Genomic DNA, 24,214 nt, shown 5'->3' with positions numbered 1-24,214 from the left:
AGTAAAGACCTGCCAGATCGATTGCTGATGTCTGTACTACACCCTTGATGTAAAGAGTAAGGTAAGTTGATGGGAGAGTTTCTCCTGTTGACCCCACAGTAACTTGACCTAAAGTACATTGACTCCAGCTACATTATTCATGTAGTTGAAGTTGCATATCTTATGGCTGAATATGGATTTTCTGGCAGCTGCATATGCAGAGTACTTGTCCTAATATCATTCTGATTTGTAAGTAAAGCAAGTAAACATGCCTTAATGGAGCTGATATTTTTCTTACTAGTATGCTATTGGAAGAGTTGGTGACTGAGGAGATCTGGGTTTTGATTTTGGATTAGGTCACAAGTAAAAATGGTATCCTAGTCCCTGCTTGTCCACAAAAGTATGTATCTTGCAGTGTACCACAGTGGCTGCTAATTCTTCTGGTCCCTCTCTAGCATATCAGGGTGCCGGCATGGCAGGAATGAGATTTTCAGCTGTGTAGGGATTTTGCACACATCTGCCTTCACTGTACCTTTTTCAGGTCACTGCTATTGATGTATCACTTCTCGAGCACTTGATTCAGTTAGAATTAATTAATAAATAAAAATATAAATGTATGCACATTATCAAATTGATTTCATTGGCTTTTACGTAATTCAATAGTACAAAGGAACTTGCAGGTTTCTCTTTTAGCTTAATATTTTTATAACTGTTATATTACTATTTCAACTCCAAGGGTTGTGAAAGGATGAATACTTTGAGGGAGGAAAATGGGCTGAGGAAAGCAGGGACTCTGGTAGCAATGTGTTGGCATCTGTTACTTCCAAAAGCACCACCTAGTCTACTCTAGCTCTACCAGTCACATTGTATAAAATTCCATGTTAATAGGATATATCAATAGCATATTGTAGAAAAATGGGGAATATGTGAGCCACTAAACTATTGGAAAAAGTTAATCACAAACAGAAATGGCTTCTGAGAAGCACATCAGTGTCATTGTCAGTGTTAGCTTTTAGCCTTAACTACACTACCTCAGAACACTTACATCTCTTTTCTACTTTATATCTATGTGCTTAAAATAATTTGAAAGAGGATTTCCTTTAGGCCTTTTCTGACTCTCTTGCTTCTACCTTCTTTCTTCACATTTCTTGACCTGTTGAAGTAGAATAACAAAAAGATGGTAAGTGAGGTGACCCCTGTTTGTTTCCCATTTTTTGCTGTGTGAAACATAGTATCCGTTGCATTATTTTGATGCTTTTTAATGTTTTGTCTTGTCCCACATTTTGTTTTGATTACTTAGTTTAAACGTTGTTCATTGCTTTGATTTAGTAGTAACTAATTTTCAAAGAATCATGTATATTGCTTCTGAATGTGATACGACCTATAGTTATGTAAAGATGCAAGAATAAGTCATTTTTCTATAAGATCAACATGAATTTAATGTTAACCCTAGAAAATGCTTCATCTAACAAAATAATGAAGATAGAAGATGATCATAGCTGTTCCTTTGCTTTGTCCTCTTCTAACCATGGGCAGAACAGTTTTCAGGTGTTTCTTCTTTAACTAGCGATTCTTAAATGAAATCAGAATTTTATAATTTTTTTGTGATAGAACTGATGTAGTTGTATGGTTACTTAGTGGTATGTTGATTGAGAAAGTTTAGCAAATAATGATATTCTTCAAGTTTAGGGGCTTAGGTTTCTAATTTTGACATAAATAGCCCATTCTATTTCATGACATTTTTTTTATAAAACTAAGAAAACAGATTAGGGGACTGAACTTAAAATCATGTCATAAAATTACTTTATCAGTTGCTAGTAACTTCTTAGATCATTAAAACTAAAAATAATTTAAAAATTCCAGTTTGCTTTTCATTATGTCTTACATTTGTTTATTCATGTAAACAGAGAATATGAGTCACCGTCACCTCTCAGTGATTGGTTAGCAAACTCTGCAGTAGAATATTTGGTCAAAAGCAGCTATTTCATTGTACTTAAATTTTATGATAATGAAACATACTGTTTTTCTAGATTTTATAGAAATACAGTCATTAAAAAGAGGGTGTATTTTAATTCATTTCTTTAATTATGGTGGTAAGTCAGATATTAAGGCTCTTCTGGAAAAAGATGAGAAACAAAGGTAACATTTCATTGTGCACACTTCCCTCAGAACTTGCCTGTGGAAAAAGAAAGGGGTTTCTTATACAATCAGTTTAGAAATTGATTCTATAAATCACAACTGGCTAATGTATATATTTTGTATGAAGTATCATTCTGGGATAGGTTTTTTTTGTTTTGTTTTAGATGCACAATAAAAGGGATATATATCAGTTTTTTAACTATCCTCTTAAAACTCTACTGGTATAGACTTTAAACCCTTTTTAATGTAATGTTTAGTGTGGTATTTCCAGTCTCTTATTTGCTTTTGCTACTTGTTCTGTATGCTTATGCAGCTCTCATTATTCCTGGTTTGGGATTGTGCATAGAAACTTCCAGCATGCATGGAAAATTTTTCTGCCAGCCCCACCTACTACCTTTTATGTGTTTGGTTTTTTTTTCATATCTTAACCTGTTCAAGTGAGTACCTGATAAAATAACCTTTGTGAATAAAAGTAACCTCAGTGAATAAAAATCTATACACACTTAGATTTCTTTATTGTTCCACTGTGACAAAATGGAGAGTAGCTTGTTAATCAGGTAAGCTTAATTTAAGAGTGTGAAGTCTTCCAAGTGTGGATTGTTTTAAAAGATCTTGTATGGGTCTCAGCCAGATTAAATATTTTGTCAGGCAAACACTACTTTTCACTCAAGTATATAACAACTAATTTCAGGGCATGGGCCATTAAGTACATATAATCAGAAGCAAGTCGGAATATTTTATATTCTTAACATCAAAAACTGGTAAAGAATAATGACAATCCTTGCAAACTGACATACAAACTTCAGTACTGTGATTTTATAGGATCTTATGGTTGGTGATGAAGCAAGTGAATTACGCTCAATGTTGGAAGTTAACTACCCAATGGAGAATGGCATAGTCCGGAACTGGGATGATATGAAGCACCTCTGGGACTACACTTTTGGACCAGAAAAACTTAACATCGACACGCAAAACTGTAAAATACTACTGACAGAGCCTCCCATGAACCCAACAAAAAACAGGGAGAAGATTGTAGAGGTATGTTTCTTGACTTGAATAAGGAAAACCTATTTGTGGTGAGGCAGAACTGATGATGGTAGTCACTAAATTGTGTCTGAGGTCACTGCTTTTTTATTTAAATATAGGAAAACCCCTCATGGTAACAGTCTTCCGTGCAGAAAACAGAAATTTATCTCAGCCCAGAATAGTCAGCTTCTTACTTTACAAAGGGCAAACAAACCTACTTAGTCCAAAGGCTAAACAGATTGGCAGTCTAATGTAAGCTTCTGTACCAGGAAACCACTGAGTCAGGCACTGACGCTCAAGTAGTTCTGCATATCTAAAGTCAGATGTCTACAGTAAAACTAAACAGACCCTCAGCTGGCACAGGCCAGTGGTGAGTTTTTAATTAGATTGTATATATACCCTTATGCTGTACCCCCAGTCCTGCACTGACTGAGCTGGGCATGTGCCTCATATAAAATAAATGACTCTTCATACTATTCCTTTTTTTAATAATTATCTCTCACAAAGTCTTGCAGTGTAGAAAAAAATAGGAATGTAAGAATAGCATAACATTTGTTGTCTTTCTGTCCCTTATTATTCCAGTATCATAGGCAGCTGTTAATGTAAATATTCAGTATAGTTTCAGATGTAGCAGAGAACATCTTGATAACGTCCTCTTTCAGAGACTTTGCTGCAGGACTAAAGTGATTATTAAAAAGATATTTTAACCGAAAACTTTCAAAGAGTCTGTAGAATGTTAGTCTTAACAGATATGAAACATGAAGTTAGCTAGTAATGTCTGTCTTATCAGATACACTCCTGACTGACTAATATGGTACGATAGACAGACTGAACAGTTCTAACACATATATTGCTTCCTTTGTGGCACGAATGTTTGAATTTCCTAATCAAGTTTCTCATCCCTTCAGATATCAAGGTGTGGTTGGTTTTTGTTTTTCTGGTTTATCCAAAGAGGGTATTGTGATTATACTATTACAAAATTATCTTGTCAGACCTCACCATAACTTCTGAAGTGTGTTTTCAATAAGCCTGTTGTTTCAGAGAATTTATTGGGGAGAAGAAGACAGTAATTTATTATATCAATTCGGAGAACTGAATATGAACAAGGGAACTGAGAGTGATTTATTTGGTGGGACGTAGCAGACTTTCTATATAAACACCTTATTGGTTTTTTGAGTGAAGTAAAAACTTTAGTGTTTACTATCTCAGCTTTTGTACTGGATGACAGCATGATAAAATTAAATTGTTCTACTTTTAAATAGTAATGTTTTAAAAAAGAATAAAAATTGTATTAATTTTTCTTATTTTTGAAGCTAGAATGAGAGACCAATTCATAATAAAATGGAAGACTGAGTTAAGAATTTCATAATATATACTGAAGCTATAATAATTCTGGTATATTTATCATGAAATCCTTAAGCAAATGACTAATTTAAATACGTTTTTATGTAAAGTCATTTTGACTGTGTGCACTTAACATATCCCGATAAATCCTAAAAGCTTATTTTGGTCTGCTTGGCTTCCGTTATTCGTCTCTGACCTTTTTTGTATTCCTCTCTGATATCATCTGTGCATCACTATTGACATAACACAGTGGGTCTGTCACTTCTCTTCATTCCTTCATTAGTGGCGTTAAAAATGGCAGCCACTTCTCTGCTTTTAATGAACTGACTGTTCATTTCTTACGGAGACTACCATAATTTTCTCCTATAAATAAATAAAACTCAGGGGTTTTAAAACTTGAAAATTCCAGCACCTATGGAGCAAGATGGAAAATGTCATGGGACAACTTTTTTCTATCTCTGGGCATCCATTACATTCCCACACCTGTAACATCCCCTTTTTGGAATTGCCCAATCGTGTCTCTTTCTGTGCTGATGGAACTGTCTCTGGTCACCCCTTACAACTCCTTTGTGTAATTTCTGGATCATTCTCTTTTCTAGCTTCCAATGCTTTATCATTGGGCTCCTGCCCTTTTTGGAGAGAGACATTGGACTGGCACCAAAACAATTTCAATAGAAGCAAAGACTTCTGTTGAGGAGAATATTCTTGTCGCTATTTGGTGATCAGATCTGTCAGATGTGGTGTGTGCCATGCATGTGGTGAGACTGCAGTTACAGATGTCAAACAAAATGAGTCTAAAGTGTCTGAAATAAGCATAGTTAAAAACTAAAACCGTGTGTGTTTTCTGCAAAAAGTATATCTTTCCCGTAATATCAGGGATATACTGGAACGTGCAAATGCAGTAATTAATCCCGTGTGCATACTCTGGTTATTGGCAGATAGATATTGTTACATACCTTTCTCACATTACAATTTTGGCTCATTTTATGAGCAGTAGAATCCTACAGATTGGGAACAGCAATAATTCTGTGTCAGCTGAGGTTTAGAAGCTCAATTTCTTGTTTTGTTTGCTGTTCTTTCCCACGCTCCCTTTTGAGGTAAAACATCATTTCTGCCTTCTAACTTACTAAACTACTGTGTTTGAGCACATTAAATCGTGGCATTTATAGTACCTTACTGCTAACCTGTGTTATCCTGCACATATCTGAATGTTCAGGGTGACTAGTTATTCTAACAAGCTGTCTTCCACATTGCATAGTTCAGTCAGTTCCACAACCTGATATTTTTATTTTTACTTCCTCCTTGATTTTCTGTCTTTCTGTATATATGGCTCATGCAAGTGTTTTAGAAAAACGTATGCTGAGCCTTCCAGTTTTTTTTGCAGTTGGCTTTGGATAATCAATTTTTAACCACACGAGATCTCACTTTTTATGCCAAGATCTCTGCAGCCATTCCCAAGTATACTGGAGTTACTTTATTTTTAAAATCCAACTAAGTGTCACAGCATTATCTGAGGGAGAGGGTGGTGCTTCAGCCCAGCAGGAACCAATTAAACAGAATGTTTAACATTCTGTTTAACCAGTAAACTTTTAAACTGGGATTTTATATCCCTAGTTTTAACTTGAAGGAAGAAATTTGTGAAAGGGGCCAGTCTTTTCATTTGAGCCATGTTGACAGCAGAGTTTTTGAAACAGTGCCAAGGAGAAGTTAGAAAAAGCCAGTGCTTGATTCATTTAGATATTTTTAAAATTAAGATGTGAAATGCCATTTTTTTCCTGGAGCTGTATGTTTTAAATAGTCAGCTGTCAGAGCATTTCTGGTTTAATCAGCCTGTAATGCTCAAAGCTACTGAAATCTTATCATTTTTTCTGTTCTGGTAAAAGCATATTGAGACAAGGGGTAGTGGCCAATCACTTCTGACTCATGGATGTAATAAACCGGGGATTTTGTTCACTCAGGCTTTCTTGCCTTCACTGTAAACAGGTAAAAAACCACTCAGTGAAGCACTGTCCTACAATGTCTGTAGAGTCTTTTTCTTTACATAGTCAAATTGTATTTAAACTTATAAGCTAAAGGCAAATTAGCAATTAACCATTAAAATACAATTATGTAGTTTAGGAGAACTAGGATGCAGAGTAAGAACTCTTTGATATTTTACTTGTATACGTTTTGATGAGTGCTGTTTCTTAGAACAGTATATGTTAGCAAGGTATAATTAAATGTGATTCATTAGCAGTGCAATTTAAACTGTGGCTAACTTTAACATATTGCTTTTTAAAAATCATCCAGGAAGTCTGTGTCTTTTATACTTGCTTATTGCAGCAGGATATTAAAATGTTTGAAAAAAAAGTTACCTTTATTTTGTGTTACATGAAATATACATTTCTTTCTTTAAATCTTATATAATTTAAGAATCCTTAGCAAGGCTTCAGAAATTTACATTACTATTTTTAAATAGCCATTTCTAGGTTCTTTACTATCTGACTTCTCAGGCTTTAGGATATGTTCACTTACATATTCAAGATTTTCTTCACAACCATACAATTTGCTTTTCTTTTTATAATGAAACCTTAGAATCTCACACAGTCTCCTCATTCCATGAGCTGGAGCTTTAAGAAAAACACCAAATATTGAGAGACTGATGATAAAATCAGGAATTGGCCACACTGTTCTATTCTGTCTTCACAAAGAACAGGAAGGCAGAGCTATAGAAAATAGCTTGCGATACTGGCTTAGATGCTCGCAGTTGGTTGCGCTGTGTGGATTTATTGTAAGGGGCTGGCCCAATTTGTTACATTTCAGCTGCATGGTCTTATTTCTATGTATTGCACAAAAAAAGTTTGAAGTAATGAGTCAAAATAGGTGAGCATCAGAAAGTGACAGGAATGTAGAGGATACAAGCACCATCAACTGCTTCCATACACCTCAGCCTCCCAGCTAGGATCTCATAAGTATTTTGGTGAGTCCAAGTAGACCTTCTCACTAGCAACTCCTTGCCCAGGAGGTGCAGACCCTCCTACAGATGAGGGCCATGGTGGAGGTACCTTGAAACTTAAGAGGGAAGGGGTTTTACTTCAGTTATTTCCTAATTGCAAAGGCAAAAGGAGGCCTTTGTCTGATCATGGATCTGTGTTGACTCAACAGCTGTCTCAAGAAACATGTTACTTTCAGTGTCCACTCTCTGGATCCAGTGAAAACCTTCTGTGGCCATGGAAGATAGAAATATGAAAGTAAGGGTGCATCTATACAGCAGGGCTTCACTCAAAATAAGTTACACAAATTGAGCTACATCAGTTGTGTAGCTTATTTTGAAATTGGGAGCATCTACACAGCACTTATTTCTAAATAGAGCGCTCTTCCTCTGACTTCCCTTACTCCTTGTACAATGAGAGTTACAGGAGTCAGAGTAAGAAGTCCTCCAGCTTGACAGTATTTTGACATTATTTTGAAATAACTGCCTGCTGTGTAGACACGGACAAAGTTATTTCAAAATAATGCTAGTTATTTTGAAATAATATTGCCATGTAGCTGTACCCTAAAGCCCTGAAAGTCAAGGGTGGTCCACTGGATCCAGAGAGGGAATGATGGAGGCCAGGGACACTGAGAGTAACCTCTGTTTTCTCAAGTTTATTATAAACTAGATTCATCCATTCACTGCTCTTCCATTCGTCCTGTCCACAGCCTCTGGATGTTCATGAAGTGCATGGTAGCTGTAGCTGCCTTCCTCAGACAAAGAAGCATTCAGGTCTGCCTTGTACCTCAGTGACTGATCCAGGGTCATATAGAGGTTCAAGTAAAGAAAACAGCATGAACCTGGTCCAAGCCACCTTTGGAGTGCTGCTCCTGTTTATAAATTAGCCAAAATTGACTTTTTCCAGTTCAGAGAATAGAGTCCTTCTGAAAATCAAACAGGACAAGGCAAGAATTACTTTGTTAGGCCTGGTATGGCTACCCCAGTGCTGGTTTGACACGCTGCTAGATATATCAGTAGCAACTCCACTTCTGCTCTGCACAGCCCTGATCTCTCCACCCGAACGCAGCTCCCTTCACCTAACTGTGTGGATGTTACATGGCTAATCTTGGAGGAGCAGGCATGTTCAGAACAAGTTTGACAGGTCTTGCTGGGTAGTAGGAAACCATCCACTGTGACTAGGGCTATCTGCCTTGCTAAATGGAAGCGTTTCTTGATATAGGCGTCTCAACAAGACCTCTTTATGACTCATCTTCCTTTCAGTCTATCCTGGATTATTTGTTCCATCTTAAACAATAGGCTTTGGCCCTCATATTTATCAAGGTGCATTTTAATAGTAATTTCTGAGAGTAACCTCTGGTTAGTGTTCTCTTATGAAATGAACTTTCTTAAAGGCCTGTCCTTTTCCCTCAGGTCTGAGAGTTGATTTTTTTTCCCCACTTCCCTCCCCTCCCCTCAAATTTAAGTCTGATTCCATCGAGGCTCGTAGGTGCTCCTTTTGAACCACTGTCGTCATGCCTTCTGAAATCAAGGCCTTTATATCAGCACTATAGTGTTCTTCAAGGACAAGGTTCAACTGTCTTCCCACCCAGTCTTCCTGCCAAAGGTGGTTTTGCTGTTCCATAGTAACCAGATCATTTTCCAACTATTCTTCTTCCCAAAATCTATCAAGAATTCAGAAAAGCAGCAGCTTAATTCATTGGAAGATAGGTATGCCCTCACCTTCTACATCCGTGGTCACCAACCAGTAGATTGCGATCTACCGGTAGATCTCAGGGGCTCTAAGAGTAGCTCTTGAGCCCTCTCTGAACTGCGCACCTGCACAGTACATTTACATTAGATTTCCTCATGTAATGTAGGCGGGGCTTCAAGGAAGGGGCGGGGCAGTAGATCTTCACCTGTTCTGAGACTTAAAAAGTGATCTTGGGTGTAAAAAGGTTAGAGACCACTGTTCTACATCAAGAGGACTACATCTTTTTGCAGATCCATAAACAACGAGAAGTCCTGTGGCACCTTATAGACTAACAGATTTATTGGAGCATAAGCTTTTGTGGGCAAAGACCCATTTCATCAGCTGTATCTTTGCCCACGAAAGCTTATGCTCCAATAAATCTGTTAGTCTATAAGGTGCCACAGGACTTCTCGTTGTTTATGCCGATTCAGACTAACACGGCTTCCCCTCTCATACTTGCAGATCCATGCAACTCTTTGTAGAAGTAGCAGGAAGGATGAAAGGCCTACAAGCATTGGCCCAAATAATCTCATCCTGAATAACCTCTGTATTTGGGAATGTTATAAGCAGGAAGATGTCCCATCTCTGGCTATCATAACCATTCACTCCATGGGAGTTCAAACCTCTTGAACAGCATTCCTTACACAGGTTCCAGTCCAAGACTTTTAAAGGGCAGCAACCTGGTCATCAGTGCATAACTTCTCACCCTACAAAGTCCTTGCTCCATAGGCTTGAGACGACGCCAGGTTCGGGAGAGCTGTTATGGTTCAAATGTCCATACATTCTGAGCTCATCTCCTAGTGTACTGCTTGTGAGTCATCTAATGTGGAATGGACATGAGCAAGCACTCGAAGGAAAAAATGGTTACTAACCTTTCTGTAACTGTTCTTCAAGAAATAGTGTTCATGTCCATTCCACAATCCATCCTCCTGCTCCTCTGTTAGAGTTAATTGGCAAGAAAGAAGTGAGAAGGTGTGAGACTAGCATCCCCGTTATGCTAGCACATAAGCGCCTAACACCAGGTGGCACTAGAGCTGGATCGAAGGATACCACTAGGGGGCGGGAGGAAATCTCTGGCAACAGTGCACGTGGCCATTTATTGGGGAATGGACGTGAGCAACACATCTCAAACATCTGTCACAGAAAGATTAGTAACCGTTTTTTCGAGATCTGTGGGCTCTACACATGACTGTCACTACATGCGATATACTTCATCCAGTGCGCCGGATGCCACAATAACAATTATGTGGATGAAACCAGACAGGAAAATGATAAAACACAAAAACACTGTTTCTTGTGAGTGAAATACTTTTCACAAAGTGATCGCTCTGTCTGACTTACCAGTCCTCATCCTCAAAGGAAATCTGTACAAGACTTTCCAAAGATGAGCCTGGGAGCTTAAATTCACAACTTTGCTAGACACTAAAAATCATCAACTGACTAGACACACCGATTTCTGGCTTATTACAACAATCTGTAACTTTATGTTGTCACCAGCAGAACTTGGTCTAATATTCTATCACCCACCTTTTCTCTCTCATGTCCTTGGACTGACACACCTACAACTGCTAGTTCCTCTCATTTGCATGTATGAGCAACTGTTTAGGTGTTGCTTGTTAGAGGGAAATAAATTTTTCTGCAGTTTATAAAAAAGAACCTGAATAGTTGTGTAAAATCCAATTATTATAGGAAGCTACTGATGGGTACAAAGAATCAAAGCATGTATTTGTTGCCACAGCTTGCAACAACATAATGCTACAAAATATTTGTCCAATAACGGTAGCAAAATAATACCCCATTATATCGATCGCCTAATAATCACAGTAAATGTAAACTTTTCTTTTAAGCTGCTATAAAACTTTAAAGAATCTTCTTATTTGGACACTAAGTTTTGTTGTTGGATTTTGTTTATTTTTCAGGTAATGTTTGAGACATACCAGTTTTCTGGGGTATATGTCGCCATTCAGGCTGTTCTTACTTTATATGCGCAAGGTAGGTAAAGATTACAACTTAGCACATTTAATATCTATATGCATTACTTTGTTGAAGTCTTAACATGGCATTAATAGTGCTACCGATTTAACTGCAGTTAACTCATGTAATTAACTCAAAAATTGACTGCCCTAGGTATTAATAAAGAAAAGATCTTGGTTCCAATCCGTCACTAATATAAATGAGCCTGGCTGACTAGATTTTCATGAAGAGTTTGTTTGACCGGCATCAACATGAGTAGCACTTCTCATGATTCCTCCTTTCCCTATAAAAATACCACACTGGAATCTTGTTTGTAAATGCAAAGTCCTAGTAATATATAACTAACTGACCTTGTATCTCAGATTTTTAAAGTGTCATTTTCAGAAAGCCTTTAGCATGTTTTCAAGAAAATGTGTCAGCAACCAGTCCTTTAAATTTGACTTGATTTTTATGGAAGCAAAATTAAATTGCTTTAAGTTGATGCCTAAAAGTTGTGACGCCATTAAGATGATATTGCTTTTTTTATTTTATTTTTCCTGGGAAAAGAGAAGAAAGTAGATTTCCTTTCTACTTATAATACAAACTTAGAAGTTAGAATACATCACTATTTGAGTTTGAGAATTGAGATACTGGAGATGAAATCCTGGCCCCATTGAAACTAATGGGTTTTTGCCATTCACAGTGTGAGGCTTGGATTTCACCCTAAGCCTTGGAAGATACTTAATTTCAAGCATACGTGTATGATAATATGGCTCCTTACACCTTTTATTAGTAGCCTACTGAATTCACCTTTAAATTGTAGGATGTGCACAGCCTTTTTGCAATAACATCTGTTATAAAAGCTGTGATATCAAGAATGGTATAAATTTGCTCTGCCACACCACATGTTGAGAGCAAGATATTGACAACTGAACATGGTTATATTTACAGATTTAAGTGCTAGCAGGAAAACCGTTGAACAATTCTGTTCAATACCAACTATGATTTTTTTCCCTTAAAGGGGGAAAAAACTTTTGTGCAACAGTTCAGAACTTCTAGAAGGACTGTAAAAGATGACCCCAAAATTCAGCTGATGTGTTTATGATACTTGAGTTAAACTAATCCCCAAACTTCTCTTAAATCGAATTTGATTGGGTTCATAACTGAACAATAAAAATTCTTTCCAGGCTGGAATTGGCGCACATAGTCTCACTGGGAAGGATTTTTCTTTTGGTATTTTATATTCTTTATAGTACAAGGGAAGTACCATTATTCCCACAGTGGCATAGGTGATAAACCTCTCTATTCCCAATCAAGGACCTGTGTATCCTTAACCTCAGGCTCTGAAACAGGTCTCCAAAGGACAGGATGGACTGCAGACTTCCTGCCCACTCTAAACTTCAGGGGCTGCCTGAGAGTCTCTGTTGACAGTGCCTAAAGTCATTGGCGGATTTCTTTCTCGGTAGTGCTGAACAACTCCAATGCTCACTCATGTCAGAGGTTTTGGAAATTTAGCCTATAATTCTGCATGTGCCTGCATTTTGGGGTATATGACTCTTGAGACAATCCCTATGTAAATAGTAAACTACAAAACAATTCTAACTTTTAGAACACTTTGATGTTTATACTATCAACCAAATGAATGTGTGGTGCATGATGTATGAGACTGCTATGTATTTAATTATCTAGTTTCCTAAGGGTAAACTGTAGTTGAAATATACCCATGAACACTACTAGCACTCTTAATATATATGCAGTTTCACACACACATTGGGGTGGGGGGGAGGAGGAAGAGATAGCTCAGTGGTTTGAGCATTGACCTGCTAAACTCAGGGTTGTGAGCTCAGTCCTTGAGGGAGCCATTTAGGGATCTGGGGCAAATCTGTCAGGGATAGTACTTGGTCCTGCTGTGAGGGCAGGGAACTGGACTCAATGACCTCTCAAGGTCCCTTCCAGCACTATGAGATAGGTATATCTCCATTTTAAAATGGGAAATGACTGCGTAGAAAGGAGCACTGCAGAAAGGGATCTAGAGATTTTGCAAGCTAAATATGAGTCAGTAGTGTAACACTGTGGCAAAAAAAGCAAACATGATTCCAGGATGCATAATAGGAGTGTTACAAGCAAGATACGAGAAGTAATTTTTATACTCTACTTAGGGGTGTTCAATTTAGATTGATTAACTAATCGACTAGTCATTGGTATTTTCATCGACTGTTCAATTAGTCAATAAGGGCACCTCTGTCATTAAACTGTAGCAAGAGCTCTGCTGGGCTCTCGCTACAGTTGAAAAGCAGAAACTCAGCAGGGAGTGCAGGGCTAGTGGGGGACTGGCCCTTTGCTCCCTGTGGCAACCTGAGCCTTTGAAATGTACAAGAGCCCCAGTGGTTCAAAAGCAGATTCCCCGCCGGGAGTGGGGAACTCCTACTGGCTTAGTGCTCCCTGCAGCCTTTGAAATCTTCAAGAGCCCTTGGACATTTCAAAAGCAAAATCACGGCAGAAGCAGAGTGAGTGGAGACTGCTTCAGTCCCCACTTGCGCTGTTTCCTGCTTACCTCTACCTCCTCTGCCCCCCGCAGAGACAGTGCGGGGGGGACTGGCGTTTAAGCCAGCTCCACCAAGCTCCCGCTCCCCCTCCTTGCTGTGCCTCTCTGATAGAGGCAGCAAGAGGGGAGAAGCAACTAATCACATCACTAGTTAACTATCGGATAAGCTTATACTTATCGGATAGTCAACTAGTCAACCAGTCGCTTACATCCCTAACTGTACTCTGTGCTGATTAGGCATCAACTAGTATTTTGTCCAATTCTGGGTGCCACATTTCAATAAAGATGTGGATGAATTGGAGAAGATCCAGAGAAGAGCAACAAAAAAAGTTTAAAGGTCTAGAAAATGTGGCCTATGAGGAAAGACTGGAAGAATTGGGTTTGTTTAGTGTAGAAGAGAAGATGGAGAGGGCACATGATCACAGCATTCAAATGTCCAAAAGACTGTTAAAAGGAGGAGGGAGAAGAATGATTGTCCTTAAATTCTGATAGGACAAGAAGCAATGAGCTTAAATTGCAGCAACGGAGGTTTAGGTTCAACGTTGGGAAAAACCACCCTGATAGTTAGGAATAAAGCATTGGAATAAATACCCTAGGGAGGTTGTGGAATCTCCATTACTAGAGATTTTTAAGAGCAGGTAAGACAAATACCTGTCAGGGATGGTCTGTGGTGCTTAGTCCTGCCATGAGTGTAGGGGACTGGACCTGATGACCTCTCAAGGTTCCTTTCAGTTCTATGTTTCTATAATATGGGAAGGAGTAGGGATGTAATAGGATAGTTGATTAACTGATAAACCAGTAAGCAAAAGCTTATATGTTAATGCTATAGACTACACGCATTTCACCCCCCACCAGTACATTTTTTTAGTAGGCTGGCCACCAGCCCAGCTCTGTCCTGGCTTGCGCCAGGTCCAGGACCTACCTCCGCTACAGGTCTGCATTTAAAGTGTATTAGGAGCCAGGCCGGCAGGCAGCCTGGCTCAGTTCCAGCTTGCTCTGGATCCACTCCCGAGGAGTCCCCTGCCACTCTGCACTGCTGCGTCACTATCAGAGGCAATAACCCAGGGTGGCAGGCAGCTAGTCCCTGAGGGGAGCGGGGTTTTAAACTGACTCTCCTAGCAGACCAGCTCCTACGTGGCACTCCGCGCTGCTGCCTCTGATAGAGATGCAGCAGCGCGGGTTGACGGGGGGCTCCTCAGGAGTGGGGCCAGAGTGCACTGGCTGTCAGCCCCATCCCCGAGGACTATAGAATAGTCAACTAACCAATAAGAATTCATGAGATTAATCAACTATTCATTTAACCAATATTTAACATCTAGGAATGAGTTTATGCCCCAACAAGTTTAGATATTCTCCATTTAACTGGACCATGATTTATTGGGGTGTCAGGAAATGAGAGAAAATTCCATATGATGGGGCTGCAGTCCTGTAAGAAAGGTTCGTAGCTTTTTTAAAAGATTGGGGTGGAGGAGTTGGTCTCTGTTCATACAGACTTTTCCAAGTAAAGCTCAAAACAAATAGTTGAAATGAAGTAGAACACTTAATTGTAGTACAATATTGTATTTTAAAATGGGATCACACTTCCCTTGCAAGGGGAAAGGTTTCTCATCATCAGGACAATACGTTGGCCATCTGGTTTGTCCAGATGAGAACCCCAATGTAGTGTAATATTCTCCATATTACAATTCTTACTTAGGCTTATTGACTGGTGTTGTTGTGGACTCTGGAGATGGTGTCACTCATATTTGCCCAGTCTATGAAGGTTTCTCCCTTCCTCATCTTACAAGACGACTAGACATTGCTGGGAGGGATATTACCAGATACCTCATTAAGGTAAGCTGAAAAAGAATTCCTGGATCTTCAGTCTCTATCCTTAGAGATATTTGCTATGTGGCCACAATCCAAGAAAAAATCAGTTGAACCTATAAAGTGGAATGCTTGCTAGCAGTGGAGAAATCTGACCTCTTTCCTCTCAGTTAGTGGTGGGAATGTGTTTGTATGCTTCCCTCAAGATGCCTAAAGTAGGGCCTATATGTGGCATGGAAATTATGGGGGATTTATCCCTTACTGTAGACTGGTGCTTCAGAATCAATTTTTAAAAATACATTTCTAGTTCTCCTGGGTTGCAAGAAGACTCTCTAACTACAAATAATGTATGTCAGTGAACAGATGGTACTAGTCTCTCCAAACGGCCTAAAGAGCTCTGTGGTGTGTGAACTGGCCCATTCATGTAAGTGCTATGAGAACCTGTGGAACCTAAGATGTAATATGTAAATTGTCTGTTTCACTGCTCATTATTTAGGCTGAAACTTTTAGCTGAAGTGGTTATTCCACAATTGCAAACTGCCTCCCATATTCCCAAAGCCCCACCCTTTCTCCAGCCACCAGCTTCCCCCTAAATAAGAGTTCCTGTGAATATCTGGTGTATATTAAAAATGGCAGTTATGAGGCTGAGTTGAATTTAATATCAAAACACACCACCAGGGCTACTGTACCTGGACATAAACATTTGCATTTCATTTGCTGTCTCCCCTTTTTAAATTTAAATTCAGCTGCTTGCAGAATCCAGGGACTTTCTTTCCCTTTAAAACCCAGGATTTTTGTGCTGCAGAATGCCTAGAGCCTGGTCCCATAGTGCTCTGGAAAGAGTGAATGGAGGAGCCTCATCAATTTTGACATCTTGAATTCTTAGGTCTTGCTTTGCAGTGTGAACAGTGGGTGGTGCTGCTTGTCCTCTGGGATTGGTCAGAGAAGGATCAATCAGAAACCAAAGATTTGGAGGACCTCCTTCAGACAAAGCCCTCCTGTCACTGAAATCGTTTCCAAAATGGTAGACTTGAGATGTGCTGCACCAAATTCTGCCTCCTCTCTCTCTAAAATCATTCACACTAGACTGAGTTATACTCTAAGGCCAGACTCTCAAAATCGAACTCCGGAAGATTGATCGCAGCAGCATCAATCTTCCATCCACTGAAGCCTAAGAGTCAGACTGCAAAAGGGAGCTATGATTAAGTGTGATTTACATACTGCTGCACAGGACTCTTAAGTTGGTATGTAACTTACACTCCCTAATACATTATTTTTGAATTTGGTCTCCCCTAATGTGAAGGAAATCCATTTTGAGAGGCTCCCACAGTGAGTTAACATTACATAGACTGTGTACCAGAGAGGATTTCAAATATCATGTTTGGTAAAATAGTTAATCAATGTCATGACATCTTTGATCTGCATTTCTCAATCTAACCCCTTACTTTTAGTGTAGCCTAGGGATTTAGCCACTTAAATTGATGGTGACTACATTCTTTGCTTGTGAATCTTCAGAGCTTGAGTAATTTTTAAAAAATTTTTTCAAGTAAGTGGGAAAATCTTTCCCAGTATTTATATAGCAGTGAGGAATGTTTATGCATCTTCTGCAGCAAAAGTGACTCTGATCTAATCAGTAAAGTGGTCAAATTAAAATCAATTGTGTTGTTGCTAGCCTTTAAAGACCTAAAAGAAATCATCTGGATTAAGAAATCATAACACATCTCCAGATTTTGAAGTGAAATCCCAAACAAAAGAACAATTTATTAGAGCTCTTTCTGTCACATCATCCTTTGTGAAGATCATAGTGAAAACTGTAGTGTGGAATGTATCTTCTACTTTTCAGAGTTATAGTATGTTCACACCGATGGAAATACATGCAGTTTGACCCTTACCCTAACTTTTTCAAACTTGAGTCTTGTCACGTCAGTCACATTTTTCATTGAATTTGTCTTTAGAGAAGTCTGTTTCCTCTGAGAAATACAAAAGAAGAGGAGTAATCAATTAAATGTGAACTGAGTTAGTTTATTGCTAACCCAACATTCATTTCACATCAGCTGCTGTTGCTGCGAGGATATGCCTTCAACCATTCTGCTGACTTTGAAACTGTTCGTATGATCAAGGAGAAGTTATGTTATGTGGGATACAACATTGAGCAGGAGCAGAAACTAGCCTTGGAGACCACAGTGCTAGTTGAGTCCTACACGGTGAGTGTATGAGAGATACACGTTAATTTAGAAGTTTAGAACCCATATGATGAGTCTCTTCCAATATAAGTAGCAGATTCCTAGTCTTTGTAAATAACTTCAGATGAAGTTATAAAATGACTATAAGACTTGGAACTTTTTCCCAACAATACTAAACAATGTTTTTCATAATGGTTGAAACTGTAGTAAGTATGGAAAATGATTGTTTTCTTATATACTGTTTCATAATGGAAGATCCTGCTTTTTTTGGTCTACTATGTCTTAGCAGCCCAGAAATAGCAGCCTAAGCTTTAATTTGTGCTTTCTATTCTACAGCTCCCTGATGGCAGGATTATCAAAGTTGGTGGAGAGCGGTTTGAGGCACCAGAAGCTCTGTTTCAGCCTCACTTAATCAATGTAGAAGGGGTTGGTGTTGCTGAACTGCTGTTTAATACCATACAGGCAGCTGACATTGACACCAGGTAAGAACAGGACATCTAAAATGCTATGGATCTATCAGAGCACAAGTGTGGACAAGGAAAAATCAATTCATTCACAAAAATGGACCTTTCATGAGAATAGGTGAAAGATGATTTCTAAGTACAGGGTAATGGTGAGTGTGGCAAAGTGTTTTCTTGCACCATTTGTACAGGTTGAACCTCTTTAATCCAGCATTCTCTGGTCCTGCAACATCTGTGGTCCAGCATGATTTCCGTTAGTTGGATGTCCATTTATCCCGGGTGTGACCAAGTTTCCCATTATCCCATAAAGTTTGTATACAACCACCAGTCCTGGCTCTCAGTGTACTGTTATTTAGCTCTAATATACCTGTGAATGTCTTCTAAGAGCACAGTAAGCTGTGGAAGTGTTGGTAATGCTGGTAGACTATATTGACCTTCCATGGTTTGGCAAATTCTCTGATTCAGTACTGGTCAGGTCCCAAGGATGCTGGACTAGAGAGGTTCAACTTGTATTCATGATCAGAGTTAACACAATCTCTCTTTGGGACCTGCAGTGTTATTCCAAGGCATATTTCATGGAGAGTTTATATTGAGTAAGAGAATATGTAGCTACTTCAGTGTTAATTCTAAAAATGTTTGTTCAGTGACCGCTATCTATATTTCTTGGACTTTCACTTACCTGCTTACCTTTACATTGGGGTTCTTTTTTCATTGTACAAAAGAGAACTATTGTGCTAGAATTTTTTTTCTCCTATGTTAGGTCTGAATTCTATAAGCACATTGTATTGTCTGGAGGGTCCACTATGTACCCTGGGCTTCCTTCACGACTGGAACGTGAACTTAAACAGCTGTACCTGGAACGGGTTCTGAAAGGAGATGTGGAAAAACTCTCTGTAAGTACGGTTAATTAATTGCTTCATTAGTGGATAGAGCAGATATCCTGAACTACCACAAGAGGGAGCAAGATGGTCAGCAATAGGACATGAAAAGCCTATCGTTGCCAAGTATGTGAAGTATTAACATCCCATCCTAACTGGAACTTCAGTGATAGAAATGTAGCCGTTCAGTGTTTCAGAATGACTAATACAGACTTTGTATTGCCATCCTGGTGACAGGTATAAATACACTTTAAACAAGGCCACAGTGCTGTTAGTTCAGAAGGTTAAGCAGAATTTTAATGTAAATATCTGCTGTTAAACGTTGGTGAGCAGTCTTGCACTCAGATCTGACTTGATACCTTAGGAATTAACTACTATTAGCAACAAAAGTAATCGTATTTTCTAAACTGTGGCAATGTCTGCTATGTATCAGTTTTGAATATCAGCTCTTAGTTTGGATGGCTTACCTGCCCCTTTATCCTTGAATATTTTTTATTTTTAATACCACATTACACAAGTGCTCTGTGTGGATCAGTCTTTTCCTTCCCTTTAATTGATTGGTAATTGTCATGGGTAAACATATCCAGACAAGAATTGCAGAACTAAAATTGCATTATATTGCTGTCTACCTTGAAGAAGGAAGGTCTGACTTCAGTGAGGAAATGCTTTTTGGAACGAAGGGTTTTTTTGTTTTTCAATTTTGAATTGTATCCGGACTCTTTTCAAAACACCTTTTAACAAAATCTATTTTTAATAAAACATGTTCTCTTTAAATCCCTGAAGAGTACTTTATTTTAAAAAGGTTTTCTGGATCATAATTGGACTGAGCTAATTGTATAGGTAGCCAGAATACTTAAACTGTACTAATTAGTCAAGAAAACACTTCACATTCTTTTATCATTTTAAAATATTCCTAGTTTGGTAGTTTATGTATTTCATAATCACACATTTTAAAATGCAAAATAGGGCAGGCTGCTTTTATTGATTGCATTTTAGTTGATACAAGCAGAAAGTTCATATGCAGCATGCTGTCTCCTAGTATTTTATTCACTTTCTTCCCACTAAACACAATTAGAATTTCACCATTAGTTGTAGACAGGATGATTTTGTCCCAGGAATCCAAGCAACACTGTCTCCCTATTCCTATTCCTGCTTAGAAATTTAAGATCCGTATTGAAGATCCACCTCGTCGAAAGCACATGGTGTTTCTAGGTGGTGCAGTTCTAGCAGACATCATGAAAGACAAAGACAACTTCTGGATGACCCGACAAGAATACCAAGAGAAGGGAGTGCATGTGCTGGAGAAGCTTGGTGTGACCGTTCGATAAACTCCCAACCTTATTCCTATCACATGTCTAAAGCTTTTATTCCTTCATTGCCAATCTTTGAATTCGTTCAGCTACATGACATAGAAAGACCTGTCTCTGCCCTTTGATCCAGAGGTCAGGTTTTGTTCTGGCTTCTTGGGGTAGCTATTGTTAAATGTTTGTTAATATGGCTAAATTTGACCACTTCCTTGCAAACAAAACAGAGCAAGAGCAGTCTGTAGACTGCATTGTTCCTTCCCAGGAAGGCAATTCTGGTAGACTTTTTTTTCTTCTGGGTTTATTGCTGTAACGCTGCTGGCTTTTATTTCTAGCTTACTGCGGGTGGTGTACCTTTCATAAGACATAAGAAAACCTTTCAGCAGCAGCTTTTACCATCACATTATTGTGGTGTTTACCTTTGCATCCTTGGACTCTGTTTCCATTGGCCTTTTTTACCGCGGTTAGGAATTCTGATTAAAGCCATAGTTAGGAACTGGTTTAACCAGCCCAAACAGCTTTCAATGCGGTTCCAACATAGTTTGACTCCAAATGCACTGGTCACTTAGACTGCCTTCTAACACAGTTTATCTGAAACTGTCTGACGAGTTCCTAAACAAAATGACTTAATCAAGGTGGTTTTTCATGGTGTGTTTCTTCTGAAAGGCTATCAAAGCAGTTGTTTCCACAAAACTTTAAATTGTCAGAAACCTCCAATATTCTGACACATTTAAATTCTTGGCCTTACTGATTCTTAGTATTGTATAGCTTTGCTGTTAGGGGATACTGGGATTCAACTTTATTTAGAAAAATTCTTTTTATAGTTAAATGTTGGTATCAAGATATGTCCATGTAATAGAGAGCAAGAAATGTTACATTATCAATTGCATTTCATTGGGCTTGAGGCTTTAACTAAGAAATTTTAGAGAAGCTGGGACTGGAGTCTGAATCTTAATCTATTGAAAAATATTTTTTCAAAAATGCCTGTAATAATTCTAATTAGATACAATAAAATATCTCGACAAACGTGAGTTGTAAAAGCTTATTGTAAATGCTTTTGTGTACATCAGAAGCACTTCTGTTAAAATTTGCAAGTCCGTGAATCCAGTGCCAAGTAGTTATTACAAATTAATCTTTCATCTTAACTGACCGATGTTTGTTTAAATAAAGCAAGTAGATATTTATAACAACCACTGGCAGCGGGTTATGAAGAATGACCTATATTTGTTGCAGTTAAAAATAACAGACATGTGAGACTTATTTCTAGTTGGTAAATATCCACAATTCACTCTATCCAGGCTCGATTTTTGATACTGATAGGGAAGGAAGTAAAACCAGTGTTGTGAATATTGTTTCCAAAAAACACAATTAAAAACTAAGCAACACTGAAAAATAGATATTACTGGCAGTTATCACAGCTCTTTTTAGTACAGTTGCCAGTAAGATTTTCTTGTGAACAGAAAATACAGTACCATCCTTAGAATAAAATCTGCTGCCTTGCTGCAAAGTGTAGCATAAATTGCTCAAATAGGCATTTCCTTCAAACTATTCATTGTGTCACTTTGCCATTCATTGAAAATACCAATTTGTGTAATTTCTTACCTGATTTTTCTAAAAGCTTACTATTACATTTAACAACAGCAGAGCCAGAATCCATTGTGCAAGTAGGGACAGACTTTACAAGTTTGGTGTGCATGACATTGCATTCATTGGTATATATGCTAAAACCTGCCAGTTACATCCCTTTGAACATTGGACCGTCATAGAACATTGCAATATGTAAACCATGCTTTGATTCCAGATTTTTTTTTCATTCCTAAATTCTTGGAGACGAAGCTTCCTTTTGGCTGAAAGCATAACAATGTCTTCATTTCTTTAATTCTAAAATAGTCACCGAAGTACTGTTAATAGTGACCATTTAATTATAGGAGAGATTTTTTTGTAGCTGTGATTACCGTTAACTTGAACAATATGAATTTATAGGCATGCCGGTCATGCCTCAGTGCATGCACTTACAATGGTTACTAGATTTTGGGGGTACTCTGAATTCCTGTAGTTTTCTGTAAGTTTAATACCTGTTATGCTTTAGAAATGCTGTACAGCTGTCAACAGTAAAAGACTTGTGTTCAGAACAAATAGCAGTTTGTTCCTTCCTCACATGGTGCATGTCTCTTCATTCTCAGTGTGTCCAAAAGCCATGGAAGTAAACCAAAGAATGACATTTTTAGAATAACAATCTGCCATTTGAACATTCAAACTTAGGGACCTACCATACACAATCTTTTGCTCAAATTTATTCTCCTACTGGCCTCAGGTAGGTATGTCTGTGTTAGGGATGTTAGAAATCAGTTATTTTAATGATGTGTAACTTCTAAAATTTTTAGCTGTTATACGGTTACTCAGCGCCACCCCATCAGGGGTGGGGTGGGATCAGTAGTCAATGAGTGAGCCCCACTCCTAGGGAATCCTCTGCCACCCTGAGTTTCTGCCTCTGATACAGAGGCAGCAGTGCAGATCCGCAGCAGCCCCTGTCCGCAGGGGGCCTGAGCTCCCTGCAGACAGAGGCTGCTTTGTGGGATGCTGGAGCAGGCTCTCTTCACGGTTAGCTGGGGCTTCCCATGGACAGGGGTAGCAGGCAGGAACTGGTCCATGCAGAGAGATGGTTTTAAAAACCTGGTTCCCGCCTGCCTCCCCATGTTGCTGCCTCTGTATCAGAGGCAGCAGCGTGCTGGGGGGAAGAGTGGGGAGGGAGGAATTGTTACAGTTAACTGGGACCGTTAACTGACAAGCAGTTGCTTAGCAATTACCTAGGTAGCCGTTAACATCCTTGGTCTGTGTGAGTAAGAATAGTAAGATCTGCCCCTTAGGCCTGAATACTTCATAGTACCATGAGCAATGGATGTTCCTTAGTTTTGCAGTAACGAGTTTCTATGGAGAATCTGTATTTATATTACACTCTACCATAGCATTAAAAATTATTGCTATCCTGGGTTTGAGAGAGTGCATTTAGATGTAACCCAAATGGCACGTTTGTGTGTTGAATGGGTGCTCTTATGCTCAGAGCGGATCTTTCATGTGTGTGATCTCCCACTTCAGAACTTCAATGTTGCTGTGAAAACAATCTGATTTTAACTTTTTAAAAACCAAATACCAAGTAAAAATTTATGATTTAACTTTAATAAAAGTCTAAGCATAAATACTGCATAAATATGATGCCTCAGCAATTGTAAGAGGCCTTGTGAACAACCTTTTTTTAAACATACCTGCTTTGAAAACACAATGCATTTTAGGATGTTAATCGATGTAGCTATTTACGTGAATGGCTTTTTTTATACTTGTATGAGCAATGTTAAAACACAGTGACGTTTGAGACCATGACTGGAAATAGAAACATCCACTTAAACAAATTGACAGGTCTTTTAAATTTAAAAAATAAATTCAGATTTTTCAAAGTAGCTCGTGTTTCCTGTGTCTCCTTTGGGTGGCCACAATTCTGTCATTTATTATATTTTCTTCTATGATCTGCTACTTTAAATTGGAAATGTTGTGAACTGTTAACTAGAGAATCTGAGACATCAACATAAACTCTGTATTGATCACTGGCACTAGCACCCCTCACTGGATCTTAGATCAGGTACTTATGTAGAGAAGAAGCACATCAATGATACAATCTGGCTTTATCTCCACTACGTAGCTTTTAGCAACACAACTGTGTCACTAGAAGTCAGGAAGTGTAAACTCTGCATTTTGGCACTTTTGCCAGCAAAATACTTCCACCCCTACAAGTGCAGTTCATGTTGTTGACAGAAGAGTGTTCCTACCAACAATGAGGCATTTATGCTGCCACTGGCCATGGCAAAACTTTAGCTTTTCTGTGGGTGAGGTGTGTTAGC

General features: G+C 38.6%; 1 protein-coding gene across 1 annotated transcript in view; it reads left to right on the top strand.

The window, feature by feature from the left end:
* ACTR2 (actin related protein 2) overlaps positions 1-23,776 on the top strand; it is a 39,280-nt gene extending 15,504 nt beyond the window's left edge. Inside the window, exons 3-9 of the mRNA XM_075925573.1 lie at positions 2,941-3,156; positions 11,111-11,183; positions 15,386-15,522; positions 17,550-17,699; positions 18,015-18,160; positions 18,900-19,032; positions 20,175-23,776. Of these exons, the coding sequence (XP_075781688.1) occupies positions 2,941-3,156; positions 11,111-11,183; positions 15,386-15,522; positions 17,550-17,699; positions 18,015-18,160; positions 18,900-19,032; positions 20,175-20,345 (1,026 nt within the window). The 3' untranslated portion in view covers positions 20,346-23,776. The remainder of the gene's footprint in view (positions 1-2,940; positions 3,157-11,110; positions 11,184-15,385; positions 15,523-17,549; positions 17,700-18,014; positions 18,161-18,899; positions 19,033-20,174) is intronic.
* The last annotated feature ends 438 nt before the right edge of the window (positions 23,777-24,214 follow it).

The sequence above is a fragment of the Pelodiscus sinensis genome, chromosome 3 (genome assembly GCF_049634645.1).
Source record: "Pelodiscus sinensis isolate JC-2024 chromosome 3, ASM4963464v1, whole genome shotgun sequence".
Classification (NCBI taxonomy): Eukaryota; Metazoa; Chordata; order Testudines; family Trionychidae; genus Pelodiscus; species Pelodiscus sinensis.
Note: the sequence above shows the minus strand (reverse complement) of the source record. Positions and strands in the feature narration are given on the sequence as shown.